Source organism: Aquarana catesbeiana, linkage group LG07, assembly GCF_042186555.1.
Source record: "Aquarana catesbeiana isolate 2022-GZ linkage group LG07, ASM4218655v1, whole genome shotgun sequence".
NCBI lineage: Eukaryota > Metazoa > Chordata > Amphibia > Anura > Ranidae > Aquarana > Aquarana catesbeiana.
Window position 1 is genome coordinate 287,332,838 of NC_133330.1, and position 26,002 is coordinate 287,358,839.

Below are 26,002 nucleotides of genomic sequence, written 5' to 3' on the forward strand. Positions count from 1 at the left end.
ACAGCCAAAGGAACGATGGAATTGGTGGTTTGGTAGTTCGTTGTCGCAAGGAAAAATGCAGGTAAGGGCACATAGAAAACAATAAATTTCACATGTTCACACCAAAACACTGCATTCCTATGCATTCCATAGCAGTGCAATTATATGCTACGTGTTTGTATAATATTGCATCGTAACGTATGTGTGTAAATGTGTCAAAAGCAATGCACTGCAGACAAATGCTTATGTATGTGTTATAGTGTGAATGGGCCCTGCTAGGTTCACATATGTGCAGGTCAAAAACGAGTGCATAACTGTGTGCACATTTCCAACCCCACACTGCTCTCTAGAACATATATGTGGTTGCCATTCTTTCTTAACAGCACACCAAAACATAGAAGAAATGCCAGCAAAAGCATATAATGCCCTAGAATCATGCTGTTCTGTGTGGTGCATTTTTTACCACCTCAGTGCCGCCGTACATATATATGGCCTGAAGCTCTCTCCATAAAGAGGACCCGTCACAGCCCATGCCACCACAAGGGATGTTGCTCATCCCTTGTGATACCAATAGAGTTGATCAAAAGAAAATTAAAGGGACAGTATAAAATCTAAAAAAAATAAATGATGACATCATTTAAAAAATGTGCCCTGTCGCCCCATGCTCATGTGCAAAAGAAAACAACCACGTAGGTCCTGTACACGACGATCGCACCACACATGAGGTATCACCACAAACGTCAGAGTGAGAGCAATAAGTCTAGCACAAGCCCTCCTGTTTAAAACTGGAAACTTGTAAAGGCTTTTAAAGAGTCACCTATGGATAATTTAAAGCAGTAGTAAACTGTCATAAAAAAACAAAACAAATTGGGCCTCCCTGCAGGTTTAAGTCATAGTGTACTAGCATGCGATTTAGCATGTCAAATCGTACCAATGTGAACCTAGGCTTAAAGTAGTGCGAGTTCAAAGTAACGGGTCAGTGCGATTTCAGGTGCTACTTCAAAAGGGCATCTGTGCAGCTTCATGTCTTTAGAAGTCTATTAAAGTCGCACCCAAAATAGGCAAAAGTAGTGCAGGAACTACTTTTGTAAATCGGTGTGGCACTGCAAAGGAACGGTGCCATTGCCGGCAATAGGCTGCGACCTGTCAAATCGCTCCAATCGGAGCGAGGGCTTATCCTAATCTACAGGTCCTTGGTGAAGATAACTTTTTTTTTTTGTTTTGACTAAGGCCTCTTTCACATGAACGATCCGTTCAGGTCCGCCTGTCAGTTTTTTAGGCGGACCTGAACGGACCCTCCATAGACCTCTATGGAGCGTCGGATGTCAGTGGTGATATGTCCGCTGACATCCGACCCGCTCCGATCCGAAAAAGTGTAACGGAGGAAAATCCTACTTTTCCATCCGTTTTCGGATCAGATCGGGTGACGACGGACTCTACGGTGCATCATCATCTGATCCCCCATAGAGGAGAGCGGCGCTCTGACAGGTCCAGGTGTGCGGAGACGGACCTGTCATCTTCCTGCTCAGCGGGGATCGGCGGAGCGATCCCCGCTGAGCAAGCGGATGTTCACGGGGCGGATCATCATGGATCCGTCCCGTGTGAAAGAGGCCTAAATGATAAACATTTATCATTTAGTCAAAACAAAAAAAAGTTGGATTTTCACTTTTTACCCCTGACTGGTCTCCACTGATTGTCCAACTGTGAAATAAATATATAATAAGGACATGTATTGATTACCAACTTTTAGCTGAAGGACAATGACAATAATAAAGCTGCAGGCATCACCTCGGTACAACCCCTTCAAGCTGAGGCCACATATTTGTGTAGAAGGGGCTTAGGGGTTAAATAAGGACTTAGATCTGCATCTAATGACCCTAACATAGGTATGCCTTCCCTGCAGAACGCATGCGCCAGTGAAGTCACTGTACCTACAGGTAAGCCTTATTATATATATACAAGTTAAAAAGCAGACTGTACTTCCACTTTAATGTACCGTAGTTTGTTGTCATTCCACAAGTGTGCGCAATTTTAAAGCGTGACATGTTTGGTATCCATTTACTCTGTGTAACATCTTCTATATTTAACCGAAAAATTGGGTATTGTATTGTGTTTACTAAAGTGTATCCCCCCCCCCCCCCAAAAAAAATACATTAATATATATATATATATATATATATATATATATATATATATATATATTTATTTATTTTTTTATATTTTTTTATTTGGGGGTTCTAAGTAATATTCTAGCAAAAAAAAAAAGATTTTTACATGTATGAGAGAAATGTCAGAATTGGCCTGGGGGTCAAGTGGTCAAAAAAGGGTTGGGACTTCTTTCCTTGTGTTTCTTGCAGGTACAGCAGTCCATTCAAATGAATGAATGTAGCTACAACCGGCATATACACAGGCGTAGGGTTGCACTGATACTAGTATCAGTGCCAATACCGAGCATTTACCGACTCCTTCCTTTTCTGAATGGACAGAGTCAGTGATCACTGACTCTGTCCATTCATAACTGAGCAGAGTAAACTGTGTTTACGATGTCTCAGTTTATGAATGAACATTCATTTTCAGTGCAGCTGAGGCTGCAGACAAAAGGGACTGGGGAATCTGTATCCTCAGCCCCTTTCTCTGTCTCAAAGGGGAGCTGTCAGGGGTCTGTTTAGACCCCTGATTTCTCACCAAAGCCCCCCCCCCCTCCAAACAGGGCTGATATGAAAATAATTTTTTTTTTAAATGTAAAAAAAATGTAATAAATAATATTTAAAAAAGGTATAATTGTAAAAAAAAAAAAAATAAATAAAACACAGACACTGTCCACATAGCAAAAAAAAGAAAAAGAAAAGATTGTATAAAAAAATAAAAATAATAATATATATATATATATATATATATATATATATATAAAAAATACAAAAAATAAATTGTAAAAAATAAATAGAAAAACACTGTTCACTGTCACATGATATAAAAAAAAAAAGGATCGGTAATCGGCATTGGCGAGGGCTTGAAAAAAAGTATCAGTACTTGTACTCGATCTTATAAAAGTGGTATCAGTGCAACCCTACACTACTACAAGACTGGACAGTGCACACCAAGGACTGACCTCTATCCTTCATACACAGTGACCTATGACCTCTATCCTTCATACACAGTGACCTATGACCTCTATCCTTCATACACAGTGACCTATGACCTCTATCCTTCATACACAGTGACCTATGACCTCTATCCTTCATACACAGTGACCTATGACCTCTATCCTTCATACACAGTGACCTACGACCTCTATCCTTCATACACACTTCCTAGGTCCTACCACGTCACCACATCATAAACTTTATATAAACTCTGAAATACAAATAAAATCTATACTTAAAATGTTAAAAAACAAATAAAAAAATAAAATAAAATTCCACCATGGAGGGTTCTCTCCTAACAACATGTGAGCCTCACCTGTCAGTACCAGCAGCACGTGATGTCCCCTGGAGCGCTCAGTCTCCTCCCACACAGACTTCTCCCATCCAAACCGAACACTCAGACTGACCGGAAACACAAATCTCCCGGTGCAGCACCGACCAGAACACAGCGGTCATCATACAGGACACGGAAGAACCCAAGCATACACAGTAGCCATGTTTACTGAGGGCATCGTACGTAATAGCCGTCGCAGCGTGACATAACGTGTTGCGGAAGTTGTTGTGCGTTCCAAAACTCGCGCCAGAGAATGAAGTCACATCCGGAAAGCGGAGCGCAATTTGAAATCGTAACCGCCAAAGTGGGGCTGTATCCCGCAGTGGATGTGTACGGAGCCGGCGAGAGCCTCGGATTGTATTACTGATTGGACGTTATGATGAGGAGATCTCTGCTATAGATCGGAGGGTGGATGTGTGCGGGGAACAGACGGCGAGAAGCGGGATCGCTGTAAGAGACGCCTATCCATCATTGTGTTCTGTCTGGAGACGTGTGTTCTGTATCCGGGGTACCGACATCAGTGGGAGCAACACTCACCCATCTCTTCTATGGGGAGCAAGAGTGCCCCATCACTGGTGTCAGTGGTAGGAATAGTGCCCCATCACTGGTGTCAGTGGGAGGAATAGTGCCCCATCACTGGTGTCAGTGGTAGGAATAGTGCCCCATCACTGGTGTCAGTGGTAGGAATAGTGCCCCATCACTGGTGTCAGTGGGAGGAATAGTGCCCCATCACTGGTGTCAGTGGGAGGAATGGTGCCCCATCATTGGTGTCAGTGGGAGGAATAGTGCCCCATCACTGGTGTCAGTGGGAGGAATAGTGCCCCATCACTGGTGTCAGTGGGAGGAATGGTGCCCCATCATTGGTGTCAGTGGGAGGAATAGTGCCCCATCACTGGTGTCAGTGGGAGGAATAGTGCCCCATCACTGGTGTCAGTGGGAGGAATAGTGCCCCATCACTGGTGTCAGTGGGAGGAATAGTGCCCCATCACTGGTGTCAGTGGGAGGAATAGTGCCCCAAGAAGAAAGGCAAGCATTGGGCTGCAGTTTGGAGAGCAGTGTTGTATAGTATTAGATCCGGGTGATGATGTATCTCTGTTTTGCTGTGGAGAGAGCGCAGTGTCTGGAGGGAGGCCCCCTAGCTCTGCAGGGTAAGCCTGTGTGCTGAACTGTGATGTCACCAGAGACATGGAGGAGGGCAGTTGGTCTGAAAGGTATCCCCGGGGGTGGAGGGTCTGGGGGGGGTATCCTCGGGGGTGGTGGGTCTGGAGGGTATCCTTGGGGGGGGGGTCTGGGGGTATCCCCAGGGGTGGAGGGTTTGGGGGGTATCCCCAGGGGAGTGGGTCTGGCTCTGGAGGGTATCCCCAGGGGAGTGGGTCTGGGGGGTATCCCTGGGGGTGGAGGGTCTAGGGGGTATTCCTGGGGGTGGAGGGTCTGGGTGGGGTATCCCTGGGGGTGGAGGGTCTGGGGGGTATCCCTGGGGGTGGAGGGTCTGGGGGGTATGTCTGGGTGGGGTATTCCTGGGGGTGGAGGGTCTGGGGGGTATTCCTGGGGGTGGAGGGTCTAGGGGTATTCCTGGGGGTGGAGGGTCTGGGGGGTATTCCTAGGGGTGGAAGGTCTGAGTGGGGTATTCCTGGGGGTGGAAGGTCTGAGTGGGGTATCCTGGGGGGTTGGAGGGTCTGGGGGGTATCCCTGGGGTTGGAGGGTCTGGGGGGTATCCCTGGGGGGGTGGAGGGTATCCTGGGGGGGTGGAGGGTCTGGGGGGTATCCCTGTGGGTGGAGGGTCTGGGGGGGTATCCCTGTGGGTGGAGGGTCTGGGGGGGTATCCCTGTGGGTGGAGGGTCTGGGGGGGTATCCCTGTGGGTGGAGGGTCTGGGGGGTATCCCTGGGGGTGGAGGGTCTTAAAAGTAGTACCAGGTGAAGGGACCGATACGAGACCACTCCCCAAACCAGCTGGCGCTTCCAATGCCCCCTTGCTCTCCAGGGCCTTGCAGACTCCTCCCATCACCATTGGAAGCCAAGGATCAGGGCATCGGGCGATGTCATTGATAGGATAGAGGGTGACATGGGCCATTAATGACATGTTTCTCTTTAATGTCATCCACATGCCATGATGTCTTGCCCTCTGTGGACTCCAGGTTGTAAATAGTGGCAGGCTGTGTGTCATTGTAGAGCTCACAGGAAGCGTTCCTCCTAGGGTGACAACATTTGCTGAGTGGCTTCCCTAGCAGGCGCAGTGTGGTCATCCTAGGACCAGAAGTCAAAGTAATAGCAAGGACAGAATGTAAACAAAGTCCAAAGATGAAGGAAAGAATGATTCTGCCAAGTATACAGAAGGAGATAAAATTAGAAACATAACATAGTGACAGTGTTTATGAAAGTAATCGAGGAAGTAAGTCAAATAACTGTTATTAACAGTTTTTAGGATAGTTATCATAGTGTAACAATAAACGTTTTACAATTACAAAAGGGGATTCAGCTTATATTTTGATTTATTTATCTTTGAATTGCAGTTACCACACTAAGAGAAAAACAGTGCGATGAAGACGAGAAGTGTCTTTCAACTTTTTTTTTTTTAAGCTGTAATAAACTCAAAACCAAAAATGTAATTGATTGCAGCTTGCCAACCATTAGATTAGGTGGCTGCATTCGTTTTCTTTGGCTTTTTTCCCACTATTTTCACCTGTTGATCTGGGAAGTAACGCAACTCCTGTATTAGAGTGCCCACTCCTAATAAAGGAGCATATGGGGTGCCTTTAAACAGCAGCATTTAATAATGGCTTAGTTCACCTTTTTTGAAAAAAAAAATATATTTTTGCAGGAAAAAATGTTCATGTATTTTTTTTTCACAGGAGTCGGCAGAGCATTGCACCAGCGATCAGTGGATCGTGTCTGCAATGCTGGGCTCCTGCACAGTCTGCCTGCAGCTCTGTTGCTCTTTCTGTTAGAGCGTGTTTTTTTTTTTTTTCTTGTGGGATAAAGGTTTTATGTAAATAAACTAAAGTTGACCATTGTAAGCACCCTTGTCAGTAGTAAATAGTTTGTCGCATCCACTTAACTGCTACACCTACAGGACAGCTTGTTTTGAAAAGCAGACTTACTGGCAGAATGTTTTGGCTGGGACTGAGCTTTAATTGAAAGGTGTAATTGGCAGTATGTAGTAGTATTTATCACTACAAAAATAGTGAGCAAAATAGATGATATACATAATTCTGTCGTCTGTATTTGACCCATTTTAGTAGGCTGACTTTAGTGAAGACGAGTGTCTGTCATATGTCTTCATTGTTGTGTTTTGTTCCTTCCTTTAGGCTATGCAAACTCCTGCTGACGGGGTGTCAACCCCCAAAAGTAAGTCAGTATCGCGCAGCAGCGCCCCCTACCAGACCTCGAGGTACCCTCTTGGATGCCTAACTTCTGCTCGGCGACGTTTATCATACCGCCTCCCGTCCAAGAGGAGGGTACCACCAAGCACACCTTTCCAGGTAAGTTCTCTTAGCCCATAATACACACTGCAAAATCAGTTTTCTAGTTCTAGGAAGATTTTTATATTTTGGTGAGAAAAAAAAATGGGCGTCCATTGACTGTTTGCAAAGAGAACTTCATGGAAGGAGTAAATTCCAACTTCTTCTGAAAACACTTTTTTTTTCTGTCAAGGGAGCAATATTGAAAATGTTTTTGGAGAATGGCACCATGTTTCATGATACTCACGAAGTATGAGGGAAACATGTTCAAAAAGGCGAGCTAAGCCTTTAACCACTTCATTATCGCACTCTCCAAAAGACTGCAACATGGATGGCCTCGTTCTGGGAGGGCATCCATGGACGTCCTCCCAGAATCACAGCTCCCTGTGACCCCTGTGTCCATAGGACATAACTGATCACAGATCGGGGTAACAAGGCAATCACAGCGGCAGCTTACCATGTGATCAGCTGTGTCCAATCACAGCTGATCACATGTAAACAGACTTGCCGGTTATCAGCATTCCTTTCCTCATACACGGTGTCTGGGCACTGAGGGCACTGATCATCATTGCCGCCTCATCAGCGCACATCAGTGATGAAGAAAAATTACTTATTTGCTAAATTTTATAACAAAAACGGAAAAAAAAATTTTGTTATTTGCTAAACAAACAAAAAAAAAAAAAAACAGTGGTCATTAAATACAACCAAAAAAAGCTCTGTCTCTAACAAAAAAAATGATAAATATTTCATATGGGTACAGTGTTGCATGACCACGCAATTGTCATTCAACGCGTGAGAGCGTTGAAAGTTGAAAATTGGCCTGGGCAGGAAGGGGGTGAAAGTGGCAAGTATTAAAGTGAAGGAATAGCAGAATTATTCAATATTAAGGTGTTTAAGAGCCCTTTCACACCGAGCCGCCCATAGCGTCGGCGGTAAAACGCCGCTGTTTTTAGCTGCGTTTTACCGTCGGATTAGCGGCGCATTTCGGCCGCTAGCGGGGCGCTTTTACCCCCGCTAGCGGCCGAGAAAGGGTTAAAACCATCCGCAATGCGACGCAATAGCGGCGTTTTGCTGGCGGTATCCCAGCGCTGCCCCATTGATTTCAATGGGGCACAGTGGTGGAGGAGTGGTAAACATACCGCTCCAAAGAAGCTGCTGGCAGGACTTTTCCTGACGTCCTGCCAGCCCAGCGCTCCGGTATGAAAGCCCTCGGGCTTTCACACTGGAGACAATGCTGCAGCTGTTTGAGGGCGTATTGCAGGCGCTATTTTTAACGCTATAGCACCTGCAAAACGCCCTCGGTGTGAAAGGGGTCTAAATAATTAAGTTATTGCTGCCACCATAAACAGCAAAAAAACATAAAGAATAAACGAAAATTAATTGTAATTTTAGGTAAGGTAGCGCTATAACATTTCTGTTCAACCAAATAATATGCAAAAAGAGAAAAAATAATAACACCCAGTCTCCACACGTGATTCATAGTAATCAATAATGTTCAAAAAAAACTATAAACCCAAAGGTTATCCACGCTAGCTATAATAAAAATTCACAGAATAGCAGCCAGCATCAATTTTTTGATTGCAAATACAAAAATTTAAAATACTACTATGCAGTGCTAATCTAATATTGCATATAATATTTAAAGTCCATATGGTTGGTATTAAAGAAACAGTTGAAAGCCCCGCACCAACTTCAATGAATGATACACACAACACCACAGTGTTTCCAGCAAGTCTCCTTACCAGAGGGGTTGGACCTTCAAGATTATACTGTGGTCATATGCGCAGGTGACACGGGTTTAACCCAAACTCGGCACTGGACATCAGATGAAGTTGCTCACATCAAGGGTCTGTGGGCTGTAAATGCCAACACCAAACCAAGGAGGACTCAAGCAAACGGTATCGCGACCATATACACACTCAGCTCCCAGATGAAATGAAGCTCCGCAAAGTAATAAACAAAAAGGATCCTATAGTGAAGCACTTTATGAAAAAATGTACTTACAAACATCCAATAAAATTGGGCATTATACAGAATAGTCAAAATGTCCGCTGCTAGTAGCGTGCCTGCGTCATGCGTCTAACGTGTTTCGTCATCAGTGGACCTCATTCATTTTAAAAAAATACTGAATTAAAATGGCCCTTCATGAATTAAATTCTTCTCCACACTCCACTACGTGATTTAATTGTTGGGCTTGCCATCTCTTAACGCTCACAAATCCACTCCTCTCCTTATCAAGTCTGTATAAAACACTAGAGGAATATGGCAATTTGTCAGGATACAAGATTAACACCGTTTCAAACTTATTTATTTTACATATAGCTGGAAGTTGGACTCTACAAAATACCTTGGTATTCATGTTACACCCATGTATCCGACTCTTTACAATTGGAATTTCCACCCCATATGTAGAGAGATGGCAACTCTACTGTATAAATGGACATCCCAAACCTTCTCCCTTCTTGGCACAGATCTCTGTGATCAAGATGTCTGTCATTCCTACACTTTTATATTTATTTGAAACCCTACCTGGAAGGGTCTCATCTGTAGACCTTAAACTTCACACGACTATACTGTACTTAACTGTATATGGAATCGTAAATGAGCACTTTCGGGGTGAGTGCTCTGTACATCTATGTCCAAGGGGTGGTCCAGATTTTACGGAATACTATTATGCTGCACACCTTAGACATTTAGCATCCATGGGCACCTTTTTGGTTGTACATATCTAACCCTAACTCCTTACTCTGAAGTACAGATTGAACAATACTGGATTCACCTCTCCTAGTACCAATGAAATTGACCACATTTATAGCTTAGCTTACCTGATTGCAAACTTGGAGTTTGTACCATAGGCTATGCTATGATTAAGGCCGTTGTCCGAAACACATAACCCTCTTTTATCTGTCATCACTTTGCAGCCAATAAAGATTTAAACATGGATGTTTTGAGTTGCCGGTGTCCTGTCAGAATACCGCCACCCATCAGAAAATGTAACGGAAGTGACATTCTGAGCAAAAAATGCTTACTGCTCATGCGCCATTCATTTCAACATGGCCGCTATGCTTTCCAATAGGTTTCCTAATCTGACAGAACACAAAGGCAGCAGCGGACATCTTCTTAAACCCAGGCAAGTCTTCAATTCCACACTTATTTAAAAACTCGCCTTTTATACTGAAATACAGTATTTTTAAATCTGTGACACTGTTTTGATGTTGCATTTGAAAAGCAGTGACCAGCCTGCAGTCAGTAGGTGGCGACAGCCATCTTGGTACAACCCGCACTGCTCAGCGCCGAGGGACATTTTTCGACACCCTGACTCTGTCGCAGTAACATAGTCTATTTCAGTATATAGGGTGTTAACTGCTAAAATAAGTGTGAAATTCAAGACTTGCCTGGGTGTAACAAATTGTCCGCTGCCGCCTTAGTCACCGATGTCTGATTAGAAAACCTATTGAAACGCATGCGCAATAAGCAATTTTGTTTGCAACATCACTTCCGTTGCATTTTCTGATGGGTAGCAGTATTCTGATAGAACACCGGCTACTTACATTTATCTGCATTCAATACAAGTGATCAGAGGGCACTTGGAGCCTGAGCACCGATACTTTCAGACTCCTTATTTGGATCTATTGGGACCCTGAAATGAGCGCTATCTTCTCATATCATAGGCTATGCTTCTAATACTTAAAGGGGTTATAACCTCTTGCGGTTTTTCACCTCAATGCATTCTATGCATTGAGGTGAAAAACCTCTTGTAGTGCACCAGCACCCCAGAGTCCCCCTTTTACATACCTGAGCCCAATCGTTCCTGCGCCAAGGATGAGCACAACTGCTCCAGCCGGTGTCTCGGGTCATGATTGGATAGCTAGCAGCCATTTGCTCCCGCTGCTGTCAATCAAATTCATTGATGCAGGGGTGGAGCTGAGTCCTGCTGTCTCTGTCAATGGACGCAGCAGCATGACACAGGAGCGCGCCCGCACGGGTGCCCCGAGGGAGAGCTGTTCTCCAACAGGGGCACTTGAGAAGAGGAGGAGCCAGGAGCGCCACTGAGGGACCCAGAAGAAGAGGATCGGGGCCACTCTGTGCAAAACCAACTGCACAGTGGAGGTTACATAGTTACATAGTAGGTGAGGTCGAAAAAAGACACAAGTCCATCAAGTCCAACCTATGTGTGTGATTATATGTCATTATTACATTGTATATCCCTGTATGTTGCGGTCGTTCAGGTGCTTATCTAATAGTTTCTTGAAACTATCGATGCTCCCCGCTGAGACCACCGCCTGTGGAACGCGGTGGTCTCCAATGACATGTTTGTTGTTATTTTTTTTCAACCGGAAGTTTATCCTTTAAGACGACAAAGTGCTATATGCTGTGATGTATATATGCTTGAAGCTTGAATGTGATGTCTATATGCTTGAAGACTAGCAATACCTTTCCTTCATGTATACTGCTCTTTCTACCTATCTTAACCTGATTTTTTTTTTTTTAAAGAAATGTTTGTTATTTTATGTGTTTTTATACAAGACATCTTTGTATTGTCCGTTTCAGGAAACCCTTGATCAACAGAAGGGAGCTTTGTTGCTCCAAAAACAATGGACTCTTTACAGTGTGACGCCGATGCATAATTTTTCATATAACAAGCTAAAGGAATACTCCAAGCACTTATCTGCCACCATTGCGGCTGAAAAGCAGAAGGGTGTTGCTGTTGATCCGGGGACAGACTTTAACCTCAAAGCCAGCTTTTCCTGTCTGCCTGGACTCAGGGGGAAAGAGAAGGATCCAACTGCAATATTAGTTCAGGTGAGTATGTCTTGTCTGATCTGGACTATTCTTGTAAACTATTTTTGGGCAAAATTAAAAAATAAAAATCATCTGCAATATGGCGCATTTCACCATGTTTTTTGCTCTGCTGCAAGTAAAGAAAAATACCTAAAAGATAATGAAACTTCCGTGCTATATGGGGTTCTATAAATATAAATAGGTAGGTGATCAATTCTACAAATGTGCTTGAGGTTGCTGCTTAGTGCCAACTGTGTTCCCACATGTATTGATCGGAAATATAAAAGCAGTGAAGCACTACCTCTCCAAATAAACCTCACAACTTAAATCTATCCCAAAGTAAACCTAAAATAAATGATCAAATGATAGTGTTTACAAGTGGTACTGATACTTGTAATATCTAGGTTTCAGGGGATATTCAAGATTATCCGCAAAGAATATATGGGCATGTGCACTAATTAAATGGACTGGATGCTATGATTATCACTTAACAAAGACCATTAATATTATACATGAAGGATTGGATAGCTATGGTCATTTTAAGAGATTTTTGGTTCTAAGTATATGTTTATGGTTCACCATTTTGAATGATGTCCCTATAAAAGGATCCATATAGTTACATTTGTATCTTCACTTTCTGGCTCCTTTTGGGGTCATCACCATTATTGCCACTTATTTTTAGTGCTGAAACCTAGATATTACAGGCAGTGCCCTGACAAGGCCATCCAGTGCTCAGGGCAAAGATGCCAAACTGCACCCCCCCCCCTTCCTTTAGGTTTAGGGTCAGGGTGCCTACATCCCTGCAATAAGCCATTGTGCCCAGGGCAGCTGGCCCTCCTGCCCACCTCCTTGTCCCAGCCCTGATTACAGGTATGAGTACCACTTGTGAACACTATAATTTGATTATTTTATGCTTACTTTGGGATATATTTGAGTTGTGTTATTTGGAGAGGTAGCGCTTTTACTCCTTTTTATATTACAGAAAAATATCTGTTGATCTGCCAAAAACCCAGAATAGGTCTTCCCTCAATGTCCATTCTACAGAACACTGCCTGCAAGCAAACGGGCAAGTTTGTTTTATTCCAGAAGAGATGTGCCATGTGGTAAATCCCTGCCTGCTCACAAGCATTTTAATTTTGACTTTAGTTCCGCTTTGAGAAACTTTAAAACAAGCCATCCCAGCCTACTCTAGCTGCTTGGGATCTTTGCGAATGAATGACTTCACATTACAACAAAGAATCTAAAGTTGGGTTTTAGTCCGTTTCTAACAGCTGGAACATTTGTTGTTTTGTTTGCATTGGAGAGGTGAAGTCGCCCAAGATTCTGGTGCTTCTTAGGAAATTTAAAGAGATGGTTCTGCACCATCCCTTTTGGCTACAGTTTTGAATATGTAAGTTTACTTTAATCGCTTAAGGACCGCCCCAAGTACATATACTGCGGCAGTTCGGCCCTTAATCGCAAAATCACGTACCTGTACGGGTTTCCAATCTTCGGCTCTGGGGTGCGCACTCAGTGTTTGGACACAGCGGGAGCCAATCAGCGGGTCTGGCGGCCGCGATGGCCACCGGGACCCACCAATCGTTCAGAGAAGAGGCAGAACGGCAGTCTGCCTATGTAAACAAGGCAGACCGCTGTACTGAGGGCGGAAGATGGAGATCTTGTGTTTTTGCGAAGCGGAAACGCTGATCTCTGTTTTCCTCCAGTCACAGCATTCCCCACACAGTTAGAAAGCACTCCCTAGGAGCACACTTTGATCGCCCCTGATGTTAACCCCTTCCCTGCCAGTGTCATTTATACAGTGACAGTACATTTTTTTTATTTTATTTTTTTTAAGCACTGATCACTGTATTGGTGCAACTGGTCCCCAAAAAGTGTCACTTGGTGTCAGAATGTTGCAGTCCCGCTAAAAATCGCTGATCGCCACCATTACTAGTAAAAACAATAAAAAAAAATAAAAAGTCCATAAATCTATCCCATAGTTTGTAGATGCTATAACGTTTCGCGTAAACCAAATAATATCTGCTTATTGGGTTTTTTTTACCAAAAATAAGTAGCAGAATACATATTGGCCTAAATTGATAAAGCGATTTGATTTAAAAAGAAAAAAAAAATTATTGGATATGTGTTTTTGCATAAAGTAAAGACCCTTTTTTTTTTATAGTGCAAAAAAAAAAAAACGCAGAGGTGATCAAATACCACCAAAAGAAAGCTCTATTTGTGGGGGGAAAAAAGGACATCAATTTTATTTGGGCGCAGTGTTGCATGACCACACAATTGTCAGTTAAAGCCAACACAGTGCAGTATCTCAAACAATGGCCTGGTCAGGAAGGGGGTAAAACCTTCCAGAGCTGAAGTGGTTAATTACCACCCTTCAAAGCTGCATATACCTTCCCTTTACTTCCCCCCGCTAGTTTCTTTAGCCTCTGAGAGCAAAGGGTAATGTTATGAACTTCCAGGTATGGGGTGCAGACATGCAGGGCTAAGCAACAGGTTCACTTTAATATCACCCTCCCTAGCAGTGCAGCCTTTCCTTCTCCACACCACTACTAATTCAATGTTTTCTTCTTTTTTTTTTTTTTCTTCTCCCTGCCAGATTACTGGAAAATCCCAAACTCAGCATTCCAAGGTGGGCACAGAAGAGCGGATTGTGTGGACTGGTTGGTTCTGTGGGACATACGCAGAGGAGGACATATTAGAAGTGATACCAGAGACATTCACCTGTCTTCCACTGTTTCTTATCAACGGGTCAGAGACATTCACCACTATAGTGGGCACCTGGTTCCAACAGGCGTTTGACTGCTGTTTTGGTAAACTGGTAATCAGGTCACATGATCTTAGATGGTTGGCAGCTATGTGCGCAGGATATGAAGTACACGGGCATGTGCCCACTACAGAACTGGTATTCTCTGTGCCAGTCGAACCGCACATGGACATCTCTTTTGCCATTCACCCGGAGGATTTTAAAACCCTGTGGAATGACATTCAAAAATCTAAGGATGAGGTGACGGTGGAGGAGGTAGAACATTTATTTCAATGTCTTTATTCACATTTCTTCAGACACTTTAAAATCCACTTATCGGCGACGCAGCTGGTAAAGGTGACTGTGGCTGTGGTCTCGGCACACTGTGACGGCAAAGTAAAGGTAAGCATTTTGTCTTGTGAGTTGTGTAAACATACATTTTAGTAGCTGTGTGGGAGGTGTTCAAAGCACCTGTTACAAGATTTCATTTACCTTATTTGTTATAAAAAAAAAAAAAAAAAAAAAATGATATACTTACCTGCTCTGTGCAATAGTTTTGCACAGAGCAGCCTGGTCCCCGCGCCAGTGCTTCTGGCCCCTCCTTCCTGCTAAGTGCCTCAACAGCAAACAGATTCCTGTGGGGGCTCCCGAGCCACTGTTCTGTGTGCCCATACACACACACAGCCACATTTCGGCCCTGCCCCCCACTCTCTCCTCATTTGCTCACTGGCTGTGACTGACAGTAGCAGGAGCCTCTCGGCCAATGAGGAGGGAGGGACTGGGACAGCCGAGGCTCTCCTACACATTGCTGGCTCAAGTAGGTATCGGGGGTGGTCTGGGGGGATGCTGTTGCACACAGAAGTTTTTTTTGTTTTTTTTCACCTTCAAACATAGAATGCATGAAGGTAAAACATTGAGCTTTAACAACTACTTTAAACCTGATGTCCAGCTTTTAGTGAAGTTTAAATAGTTTGTTTGTACCCAGCTGATTCTAACATACTATTTACTTCGCTAAGAGAGGCAGCAGTTGTGTGCGCTGTATGAACTATTTGTAGCCTCAGCTACTTACAGTATACACAGTGCTGTGTTCCAGCAGAGGGATGAGGACCTCTCGTCCCAATCCCAGTTCAAAACAGAGTCAGGCTGAGTGGCACCTGGTTGGCTGAGTCGGAGAGGCAGGCTGGTGACATCACAAACTCCAACGCAGCCTATCACAGGAAGCATTGTATTTCTTTTTCCAAAATGGATTAAATTCATTATTTTCCTCAAAATTCTACAACTAATACCCCATAATGACAACGTGAAAAAAGTTTGTTTTGAAATCTTTGCAAATTTATTAAAAATTTTTTAAAAAATCCCATGTAGATAAGTATTCACAGCCTTTGCAGCGACACTCAAAATAGCGCTCTGGTGCATCCTGTTTCCACTGATCATCCTTGGGATGTTTCTACAACTTGATTGGAATCCACCCGTGGTAAATTCAGTTGATTGGACATGATTTGGAAAGGCACAGACCTTTGTAAGGTCCCACAGTTAACAGTGCATGTCAGAGCGCAAACCAGGCCACGAAGTCCAAGGAATTGTCTGTAGACCTCCGAGACAGGATTGTATTGAAGCACAGATCTGGGGATGAGTACAAAAAAAATGTCTGCAGCATTGAAGGTCCCAATGAGCAGAGTGGCCTCCATCATCCGTAAGTGGAAGAAGTTTTTTGGAGCCACAAGGACTCTTCCTAGAGCGGGCCACCGGGCCAAACAGCGATCGGGGGAGAAGGGCCTTAGTCAGAGAGGTGGCCAAGAACCCGATGGTCACTGTGACAGAGCTGCAGCATTTCTCTGTGGAGATAGAAGAACCTTCCAGAAGAACAACCTTCTCTGCAGCACTCAACCAATCAGGCCTGTATGATTGATTGGCCAGACAGAAGCCACTCCTCAGTAAAAGGCACATGATGGCCCACCTGGAGTTTGCCAAAAGGCACCTGAAGGACTCTTAGACCATGAGAAACAAAATTCTCTGATCTGATGAAACAAAGATTGAACTCTTCGGCCTGAATGGCAAGCGTCATGTCTGGGGAAAAAACAGGCACCGTTTATCACCTGGCCAATAACATCCCTACAGTCAAGCATGGTGGTGGCAGCATAATGCTATAGGGATGTTTTTCATTTGCAGGAACTGGGAGACTATTCTGGATCGAGGGAAAGATGAATGCAGCAATGTACAGAGACATCCTTGATGAAAACCTGCTCCAGAGTGCTCTGGACCTCAGACTGGGGTGGAGGTTCGTCTTCCAACAGGACAACGACCCTAAGCACACAGCCAAGATCACAAAGGAGTGGTTACTGGACAACTCTGTAAATGTCCTTGAGTGGCCCAGCCAGAGCCCAGACTTGAACCCGATTGAACATCTCTGGAGAGATCTAAAAATGGCTGTCCACCGACCCTCCCCATCCAACCATGCTTAAGAGGCTCTGCCAAGTAGAGTGGGAGAAACTGCCCAAAAAAGCTTGTAGCATCATACTCCTAAATACTTGAAGCTGTAATTGGTGCCAAAGGTGCTTCAACAAAGTATATTGAGCAAAGGCTGTGAATACTTATGTACATGAGATTTCGTTTTTCATTTTTTATTTTTAATAAATTTGCAAAGATTACAAACAAATTTATTTCACGTTGTCATTATGTGGGATTGTTTGGAGAATTTTGATGAAAATAATGAATTTGATCGATTTTTGGAATAAGTCTGTAACATAATCAAATGTGGAAAAAGTGAAGTGCTGTGAATACTTTCCGGATGCACTGTACCTCTCTGTTGCAGCTGTCCCACATTGTCTCTGGCTCTAAGTCCCGAGAACTGAGTGATCACATGACCACTCATTTGCTCAGTTCTTGATCTGCTCACAGCAGAGAGCAATGACTGTCAGTCACAGCTCTCTGCTATGATCCCACAGCACAGAGAAGGGGCAGGCACAGCTGACTCCTGCTCTGGAGCTGCTCTGCCTCATCAGTTGATAGTGTGCAATAGCCTGCTATCCTCTGACTTTGGGTCTCAGGAGAGCAAAAGTAAGTACTCCCCTGTGACCCTACAAGAGATATATGGATAAAAAAGCTTTGGCCATACTTCTCTTCTAAAATAGAAGATATTTGGGTGTCTCATTCCATCATAAATCCATAAAATATGATGTTTATTGCTCCTTTTAGGATATTGAATGAAAAGATGCAAATTGTCAGGGCCTACTATAATAGAGGGTATTGTTTCCATACAGTTGTAGTTGATGCAGCCTGAGACTGTAGTATGCAGTTTGGAAAAAATGGCACCATAATATTGGGTTGTACCTGCCCTATAAACCAGCGGTTTTGGATGTACAGTTGGCCCAGGGTCATAAAGGAATGATTGCATGGCTTTATGGCTTTGCCCACCATTTTAAAGTTGTTCTAAAGGTAAAACATTTTTACCTTGGTGCATTCTCTGCATTAAGGTAAAAATGTTTTGCCTATTGCTGCCATTGGCTCCTGCTGTGCTTAGTCAAATATTGTGAACAGGGAGTGAGGGGTGGGGGGCTGTGCAGCGCTGTGTGTGTCAATGAACACACCTAGCCTGGCTCAAGATCAAGCCTGCACGTCTGCCCCTAGAGCAAGCACAGAGCAGGTGAGTATAACATGTTTATTTTATTTTAAAAAAATTGCCTTTAAACCCGCTTTTAAATGAGATGTAAACCAGGGCTTGACAGATCCCTGGTGACCACAAATTGCATCCTGGTGCCTGGGCTTTTGTCAGCCGTCAACATCTACCTCCCACCTGCTGATTGTGCTATAGCCGAAAGATGGTTATAGCACTGTCATGCAGTTCTGGGAGGGCATCTATATATAATGTGATCAGCTGTGTCCAAACACAGCGGCCCTTTTATAATGTGATGAGCTGTGTCCTGCCCAGGAATCCAGCGGTGTCCTCACCCGAGCTGCTTCCACCACCATCTCCACTAAGCAAAACCGGCAATGAAGCCGTGTGGCTTCACAGCCGGTTCCCTACTGCGCAAGTGCGATGCTCTCTGATTGGGCCAGCTGCAGGGAAGGAGGAGGGGGCGGGATGTGGGAGCGGGTATCTGTCAAAACCAGGAGGCAGATAAGCGGAGCTTCCCCTTTTGGGTGGAGCTCAGTTTTTTAAGACCGCTTTCTGTGCTTAGTCCAGGTAAAACTGCAAATTATTATGTTGAGATCTGGACTTTGACTCTGTCCTTCCAAATTGTTAGGTTTGAAACCATTTTAATGTAGTTTGGGCTTAATGCTTGGAATTATTGCCTTGCTGGAACACATCTTCTCCCTAGGTTCAGGTTTTCTGCCAGGATTGCTTTGCAATTTACCACATTCTACCCTCTCAAGTCTTCTAGGGCCTGCTGCAGGAAGTATCTCTGTAGCATGGTGTTGCCACCACCAAGGTTTTCTGAGGGGATGGTGCGTTTATGATGGTTTACATTGTTTGGTCTGATTGCCAGACTGGAGGACTGACCAATCACTTGGGAAACATCTGTTGACACATAGCCTCTCCAATCTTAGTCACTGAGGCCTGTTTCTCTTTCAGACAGGCCATAGGATTTCTGTTGGTGTCCCTAACCAATCTCCATCTTGCACAAACACTCTTGGTGGAAAGCTTGTTGTTGGCAAGTGTCCATCCGTGCCACACTCTTTCCACATCCTAATGCCTGACTTAACTGTACTCAATAATTTAGTTAATCTGCAGATATGTACAACAAGAGTTTAACCCTTTTGTTGATTATTGTGTACGCTTAGAGATCTTCTTGTGCATATCTACATATCTGACAGAGCAGCATTAAGGTATCTACAAATGCTTCCCTACTATCTGCCTAAACCTGGTGGGATTTCCCCAAAGCTGATCCTTGAGGAGTAATGGGGTAGCCTCTCAGTATCTAGACCAGAGTTCCATGGAACACTGGGGTTCCTCCAGAGGTTGTTAGGGGTTCCCTGAGCAAAGAGTAATTTCTGCCTCTCAGATAAGTTCCCACTGACCTTTTTAGCTATCTATAAGGGGATAATTCTTCCCAATGACCACAAGTGTAAGGAGAATTCTTCCCACGGACCATTACATTAATATATCATTCATTGTAGTTATAGAAATTTTTTAGCAGGAGTTCCTTGAGACTGAAAAGTTATTACAAGGGTTCCTCTGTGTTGAAAAGATTGGGAAAGGCTGATTTAGACCTAAGGCTTGGCCATACATGAATCCAGTGTTTTGTTTTTTGTTTTTTATCAGCCAGTAGGCTAATCGAAAAAAAAACGAAACTGAACAGACTCCACATAAATGAGGCAGATGGAGGAATCCTTCCAGCTTCACTATTGTATTCTTACAACGAAGATTTGTGGCGGGAGCACTGATCAAACAAACCTTTTTCAACAAGCCCTTTTGTGAGAAGTCAATCATTAGATCAACTTCTCATGAACAGGAACTACCATAGATGGATCAAAAGTCATCTGCTCCCTGCTGAACAAACTGAATTTCGGTCCATCTATGCTTTAGGGATAATCAGTGACTTGGAGAGTCCCTTGTCATAACCTCGCCTTTTCTCAGAGCTGCTTGGAGTCGTCCTTTTTATCTTCATGGTTTAGGTCAGCCTTTCTCAGAACTTTTTTTTTTTTTTTTTTTTTTTTTTTTTTCAACCCTAGAGGAACTCTTTTTAAATTTTTTAGATCTGAGGGACCCCTGTAAAAATGAATACAGCATTACACTGGCATCATCAGTAAAGTTGTAGATATAATAAGCAATGTGACATACAGTATTTGCTACCCAAGGTTGATAATTTTTGGGCCCCCTTGCATTGTTGGTAGGTGGGTCATGCATGGTCTTTGGGAAGAATGCCACTCTTAGGCCCCTTTCACACTGGGGCGGTGGGGGCGTCGGCGGTACAACAGCGCTATTTTTAGCACTGCTGTACCGTCGTTCTTGTAGCTGTATTCGGCCGCTAGCGGTGCGGTTTTAATCCCCGCTGGCGGCCGAATAAGGGTTAAAATCCCTCGTACGGCGCGGCTATAGCCGCGGTATTGCCGCGGTATAGCCGCGCTGTCCCATTGATTTCAATGGGCAGGAGCGGTGAATACACCGCTCCTTCACCGCTCCAAAAAAGCGGTTTGCAGGACTTTTTTCACCGCCCTGCCTGCGCACTGCTTCAGTGTGAAAGCCCTCGGGCTTTCACACTGAACAAACAGCGGAGGCTGTTTAGGGGCGGTTTGCAGGCGGTATTTTTAGCGCAATACCGCCTGCAAACCGCCCCAGTGTGAAAGGGGTCTAAGGCTACTTTCACACTGCTGTGTTTTTAACATGCAAAAACGGAACAAAATACAATCCCTTTTAAACCTTTTGGAACTGTTTACATCACTGCGCCGTGGTTGTGGTGCGTTTTGAAAACTCCATGTTGAAATCAATAGAAAACGCATCAAAACGCACCTGTTGCATTTTTGCTTTATTTTTTGAGTCATGTGTCCAAGTTTCACAGGTGCATGCTGGGTAATAGGCACCCAGAAAACGCACCACAAAATGCATATGCATATTGGAGTGTTTTTTTCAATGGAGCAGTGTGAAAGCGGCCTTAGAGACTTCTAATAGATAATTTGTGTCAGTTGTAACTTATGTGACAGAGAAGATAAGCGCCACTGGGTCTGCCCATTGATGGCCCAAAAATATTCAAGCACCATCAGATGGGAAAGAATCCTTAGCAGTCTCTGGTCGAGGGAGGCTGGATTAGGTTGTGCCACAATCCTGAATAACCAGAAGTTGGATCTTCCATACACATGTATTTATTTTACATTTGCTTGATACCCCGTGCTACACAGAGATTATCTCTATTTCACTAAGGACTTATGTGCACAGATGTATAGGGACAAATACGGCAATATTTTGTCACACGGGAACCACCTGTACTAACAGGCCCAGACTGGCCATACAGCACACTGGGCATTTGCTCGGTGGGCTGGGGCTGAATGTCCTAACAAGAGCTGACTGTTAATGACCAGGCCACACAGTGGGGGGGGGGGGGTAAGCTGTGACCGCGGTCCGGACTGGGCTAGCACACACTGCAGTGGCCGCTCACCTCCTGCTATGCGGCCATGCCTTTGTCTTCTCTCCCGGGTTTCCCTCCCCTCAAGTGATGTCATCCTATCAGCAGAGCAGGGGACGGTAAGCTGGAGATCTGCACAGAGAGCGGGAGTCTGTTCATATTAATAAGGGGGTAATCACCCACGTTAATATGATCCAGATCTGCAGCTCCTCCCGACCCCTGCCCTGCTGATAAGATGACATTGTTGGCGGGGCTGGAGACCCTGAAGAGGACACACAGGTTGAATCCTGCCTCTGCCCTGCCAAGGGTAGGACTGTGCGGTGGAGAGAGTAAAAGGGGGGCACTGTGATTAGAGAGTGGGGGGGGAACATAACTGCAAGGGGCATTGTGATTAGGGGCACTGTAATGTAAAGAGTCACTGTAATATAAAGGGGACTGCACTATAAAGGGGCACTGTAATCAATACAGTGCAGTCCCCTTTATATCACCGTGCCCCTTTTACATTACAGTGCAGAGGACTGACTCCTTGAATATCCCGTCCCCAACCACCCCTGCAAAAAAATTGGGTGCTCAAGCTAAAATGCCCAGGGCAATTTTATTTTTTTTTTTCTGTACTAATGAATTTGAATATATGGCTGTACGCAGGTAAACGTGTATGGACGTACACCCCCGGATGCAGACAGAGCCATATAGCTGTATGCAGGTTTATGTCCCAAGCTGCATATACAATACCCACATACAGCTGTATCCTGTATTTTATTTGTACAGATGGCTGTACTTGCCACCTCTGGTTCCCTGGTGTTAAAATACAGCAGTATTATACATTCTATGTCCCAGTACACCCATGTGCATGAGCCCTCGTTATGTAGCTATTTAAAATAATTCCAAAACCAATATAGTCTAAAATAACTCTAAAATCATTATAGAATATTCTACAACATTAGTAGGGCTGTAATGCCGCGTACACACGAGCGGATTTTCCTTGGGGAAAAAACTTGGATGGTTTTTCCCAACGGAATTCCGCTCAAGCTTGCCTTGCATACACACGGTCACACAAAAGTTCTCTGAACTTTCGACCGTCAAGAACGCGGTGAGATACAACACGCTGAGAAAATGAAGTTCGGTGCTTCCGAGCATGCGTAGGAATTTTGTGCGTCAGAATTTGTACAGCCGATCGCATTTTCAGATAGGAGCTTTTTCCGACCGAAAAATTGAGAACCTGTTCTCAATCTTTTGCTGGCGGGAATCCTGTCAGAAAACGTCCGATGGAGCATACACAGTCGCATTTTCCGACCAAAAGCTCTCATCATAGATGAGAATAGATACTTTGGCTCCCTTCACCGCACCCAATGTGTCCTCTCTCTTATGGTATCACACTCACCGAATAGAAGATCAGTCAAAGCTTATGAGAACTTCTTCCTGAAACTGCCTGTTCACCATTCCATCTGGGTATTACTCAGATCAAAAAAGAGGGGTACACATAGAGTGATACTGTATTTAAACAATCCCCCCCTTCCAGATGTACACTTACAAAAAGATCAAACTTAAAAGCATGAATGACACAAGGTTCGGCAGGTATGTCTGTCACCGCTCGTTATAATCACAGATCGCTGTGGGACCCGGGTTCAGACAGTCATTGCCTCTCCTTCCACAGCCATGTAGTTCAGCCCTGACCGGTTTTGTAATTCCTTCATCAGAGCTTTGGTTTTAAGTTTGATCTTTTTGTAAGTTTACATCTGGAAGGGGGGAATTGTTTAAATACATTTTTATACACTATCACACTATGTGTACCCCTCTTTTTTTTTGGTCTCAGTAATACCCAGATGGAATGGTGAACCCGCAACTCCGGGAAGAATTTCTCATAGGCGTTGACTGATCTTCTATTCGGTGAGCGTGATACCATAAGAGAGAGGACACACTGGGTGGGGTGAAGGGAGCCAAAGTATCCCGATTACCTTTTGAGAAAGATACACATTCTGATGGACTTTATTAATTAATCATTTGTGTGGTGAATTAGGACACATTGGGTTTATATATACAACCCTTATGGCGCTGCTAATGCTGTAGAATATTCTATATAATGATTTTAGAGTTATTTTAGAGCATATTGGTTTTGAAATTGTATTGTTATAGTAGCCGCTATTTGTGTCTTTAAAATATTTTAGATTAACGTTATATCTATAAGCGCTAGGAGAGAGGATTATTTTTAACTAAGGTTGATTGATCCACTTGTTGTTGTTGTTTTTTTTTTTTTTTTATATATTTAAAATAATTGTCTACACCAGTGATGATTTATGTGTGTCATATTAAAGCGGGACCTACCTATGTAATCAGTTATTTTAATGCGTTTTCATTGTAAGTAATTTTAAAGCTGAAGTTTAGCTATGGAATATTTTGCACAGTTACATTGGTCCAGGTTGGATCCATGTAAATATTCATGTTCCATACCTGGCTGACCCCCATGGAAGCTGGATATGGCTGTAGTAGACACCAGTATTACAGTGCTTACCGCTATGTCCCCTGCCCATGGGGTTGCTTGATTGGAACAGGCACCATTCAGAGAACCAGAATTTAGCAGTCACTGTAGTAATGGTGTCTACTACAGTAATTTTGAGCTTCCATGGGGATTGGCTGAGTAGAGCACATACATATTTGCATTTGTCCAAGATGGACCAATATAACTGCAAAATAATCCATACCTGGAGCCCAGTTTTATATCACTGAAGCCTGGTACACATTATGAGGTTTTTTTTCTGTTCAAAAGAAGCTGATGTGCATGCGGGCTGATGTTGAGCGGTCGATATTCGGTCCGTATGTGCCAGGCTTTTGCAGAGATCTATTTTTACTTTGTATAGCTTCTGATGAACAGAAATCAAATCCACTCAGATTCAATGTTACATGATCAAAATTCCTATGACTATTGCTTCTAGCAGAGGTCTCCAAACTTTCGAAACAAAGGGCCAGTTTATTGCCCTTCACACTTTAGGGGAGCAGGGCTGTAGCTAGTGGGAGTAGAAAATGCCCTGGCATCATTGGGAATAAACATTGCCACAGGCTTGGTGGTCAGTGGGAATAAAAATTATTACATCATTGGTGTTAGTGGGGGAGATAGTGGCCCCACCCCTGGTGTCGGTGGGGAGGAACGGTGGCCCCACCCCTGGTGTCGGTGGGGAGGAACGGTGGCCCCACCCCTGGTGTCGGTGGGGAGGAACGGTGGCCCCACCCCTGGTGTCGGTGGGGAGGAACGGTGGCCCCACCCCTGGTGTCGGTGGGGAGGAACGGTGGCCCCACCCCTGGTGTCGGTGGGGAGGAACGGTGGCCCCACCCCTGGTGTCGGTGGGGAGGAACGGTGGCCCCACCCCTGGTGTCGGTGGGGAGGAACGGTGGCCCCACCCCTGGTGTCGGTGGGGAGGAACGGTGGCCCAAGGGCTAGATAAAAGCAAGCAAAGGCCCAGTTTGAAGACCCTTGACTTATAGAACTGTGCGGTTGATTTCCACAAATTTTTATTAATTATGGTCAAGACTAAAATAAATATGCATAAAAATGAATTTCTTATAGATTATTTTATTTTCTTCTGTTTTTTTTTTTGGGTTTTTTTGTAGTTCTTCAGCAAGGACCATCTTGTACGAGTGCTTGGATTTTTCACAGAGATCGCAATAAACAATATTCAGTATTAACCACATCCCAAGACTGACTTCTGTAATATATGTATAGGACTAAAGTCACACCACATGCATAGAAATCTGCTCTACAAGCCATCTTGCACTAACCAGCCCCTCGGAGTGGAAACCGGATCTCTTCAGCATTACTACACCGTCTGCCTGTCTGGCTCCTTCATAGGGATATCTTAAAGCACTTTTGTGTTTTTTATCATTTTATCTGGCAGTTCCAGCATTGTCAGTTTGTCATAATTGTCAAATAAATTTTTTCTCAGTAAGTTCTTGAGTATGTATAATAAAACCAATCCAAGGGTTATGCATTGAGGTATCTGCGCTCTGATACTAAAGCAGCCAGCATTCATTTGTTGAGTACAAAATAAATAACATGTGAGTCCACAAGCAAGGCTACCTATGGCCTCACATCTTGGGCATGTATATTAGTAGTCGCATATAAAAATAAAATAAGCCATTCACCTTCACACTTAAAATTTTTACACTAAACCTTTCAACTGATCAAAGATATTAAAGCCCAACTCTAACCCCAATGTGTTTTTCAGACAGATGGAAAGGTTTGGAACTTCATCAGGATTTAAATGCTTTTTATGTTCCCATACAATAGATGTTTTTTTTTTTTTTTTTTTTATTCTGTCTGAAACGTTCGGCAGGAAGTAAGAAAAATATCCCTTCTGGGCCTGCAGACTGCAATATAAACCTGACAGATAACGTGAAACCAATCAGAGTGGAGCAGTGCTTTTAAAAGATGCCCTCTCTGGGAAAAATGGGGCTGCTGACCACCTTGTGAAAATGCTAGTTGCTTGGCTATTATGCTTACTACCTGGTTTCCA

The 26,002-nt window shown here is 44.0% G+C and overlaps 2 protein-coding genes across 2 annotated transcripts in view; one reads left to right on the forward strand and one right to left on the reverse strand.

Moving 5' to 3' along the window:
* Nucleotides 1–3,674, reverse strand: part of DARS2 (aspartyl-tRNA synthetase 2, mitochondrial) — a 50,116-nt gene extending 46,442 nt beyond the window's left edge. The window contains exon 1 of the mRNA XM_073593445.1: nt 3,439–3,674. The gene's annotated coding sequence lies outside the window, so the exon portion shown is untranslated. The remainder of the gene's footprint in view (nt 1–3,438) is intronic.
* On the forward strand, nt 3,063–25,435 carry CENPL (centromere protein L). Its single transcript, XM_073593449.1, has 5 exons — nt 3,063–3,906; nt 6,762–6,935; nt 11,466–11,717; nt 14,290–14,838; nt 25,101–25,435. The coding sequence occupies exons 2-5, from the start codon at nt 6,765–6,767 to the stop codon at nt 25,173–25,175; spliced, it is 1,047 nt and encodes a 348-aa protein (XP_073449550.1). The 5' UTR covers nt 3,063–3,906; nt 6,762–6,764; the 3' UTR covers nt 25,176–25,435.
* The last annotated feature ends 567 nt before the right edge of the window (nt 25,436–26,002 follow it).

Bases quoted from the DNA above. Each gene is read 5' to 3' on its own strand.
- CENPL (XM_073593449.1), top strand. From the start codon at position 6,765: ATGCAAACTCCTGCTGACGGGGTGTCAACCCCCAAAAGTAAGTCAGTA. The intron at 11,718-14,289 runs GTGAGTATGTCT...TCTCCCTGCCAG, and splicing joins CAACTGCAATATTAGTTCAG to ATTACTGGAAAATCCCAAAC. The intron at 14,839-25,100 runs GTAAGCATTTTG...GTTTTTTTGTAG, and splicing joins ACTGTGACGGCAAAGTAAAG to TTCTTCAGCAAGGACCATCT.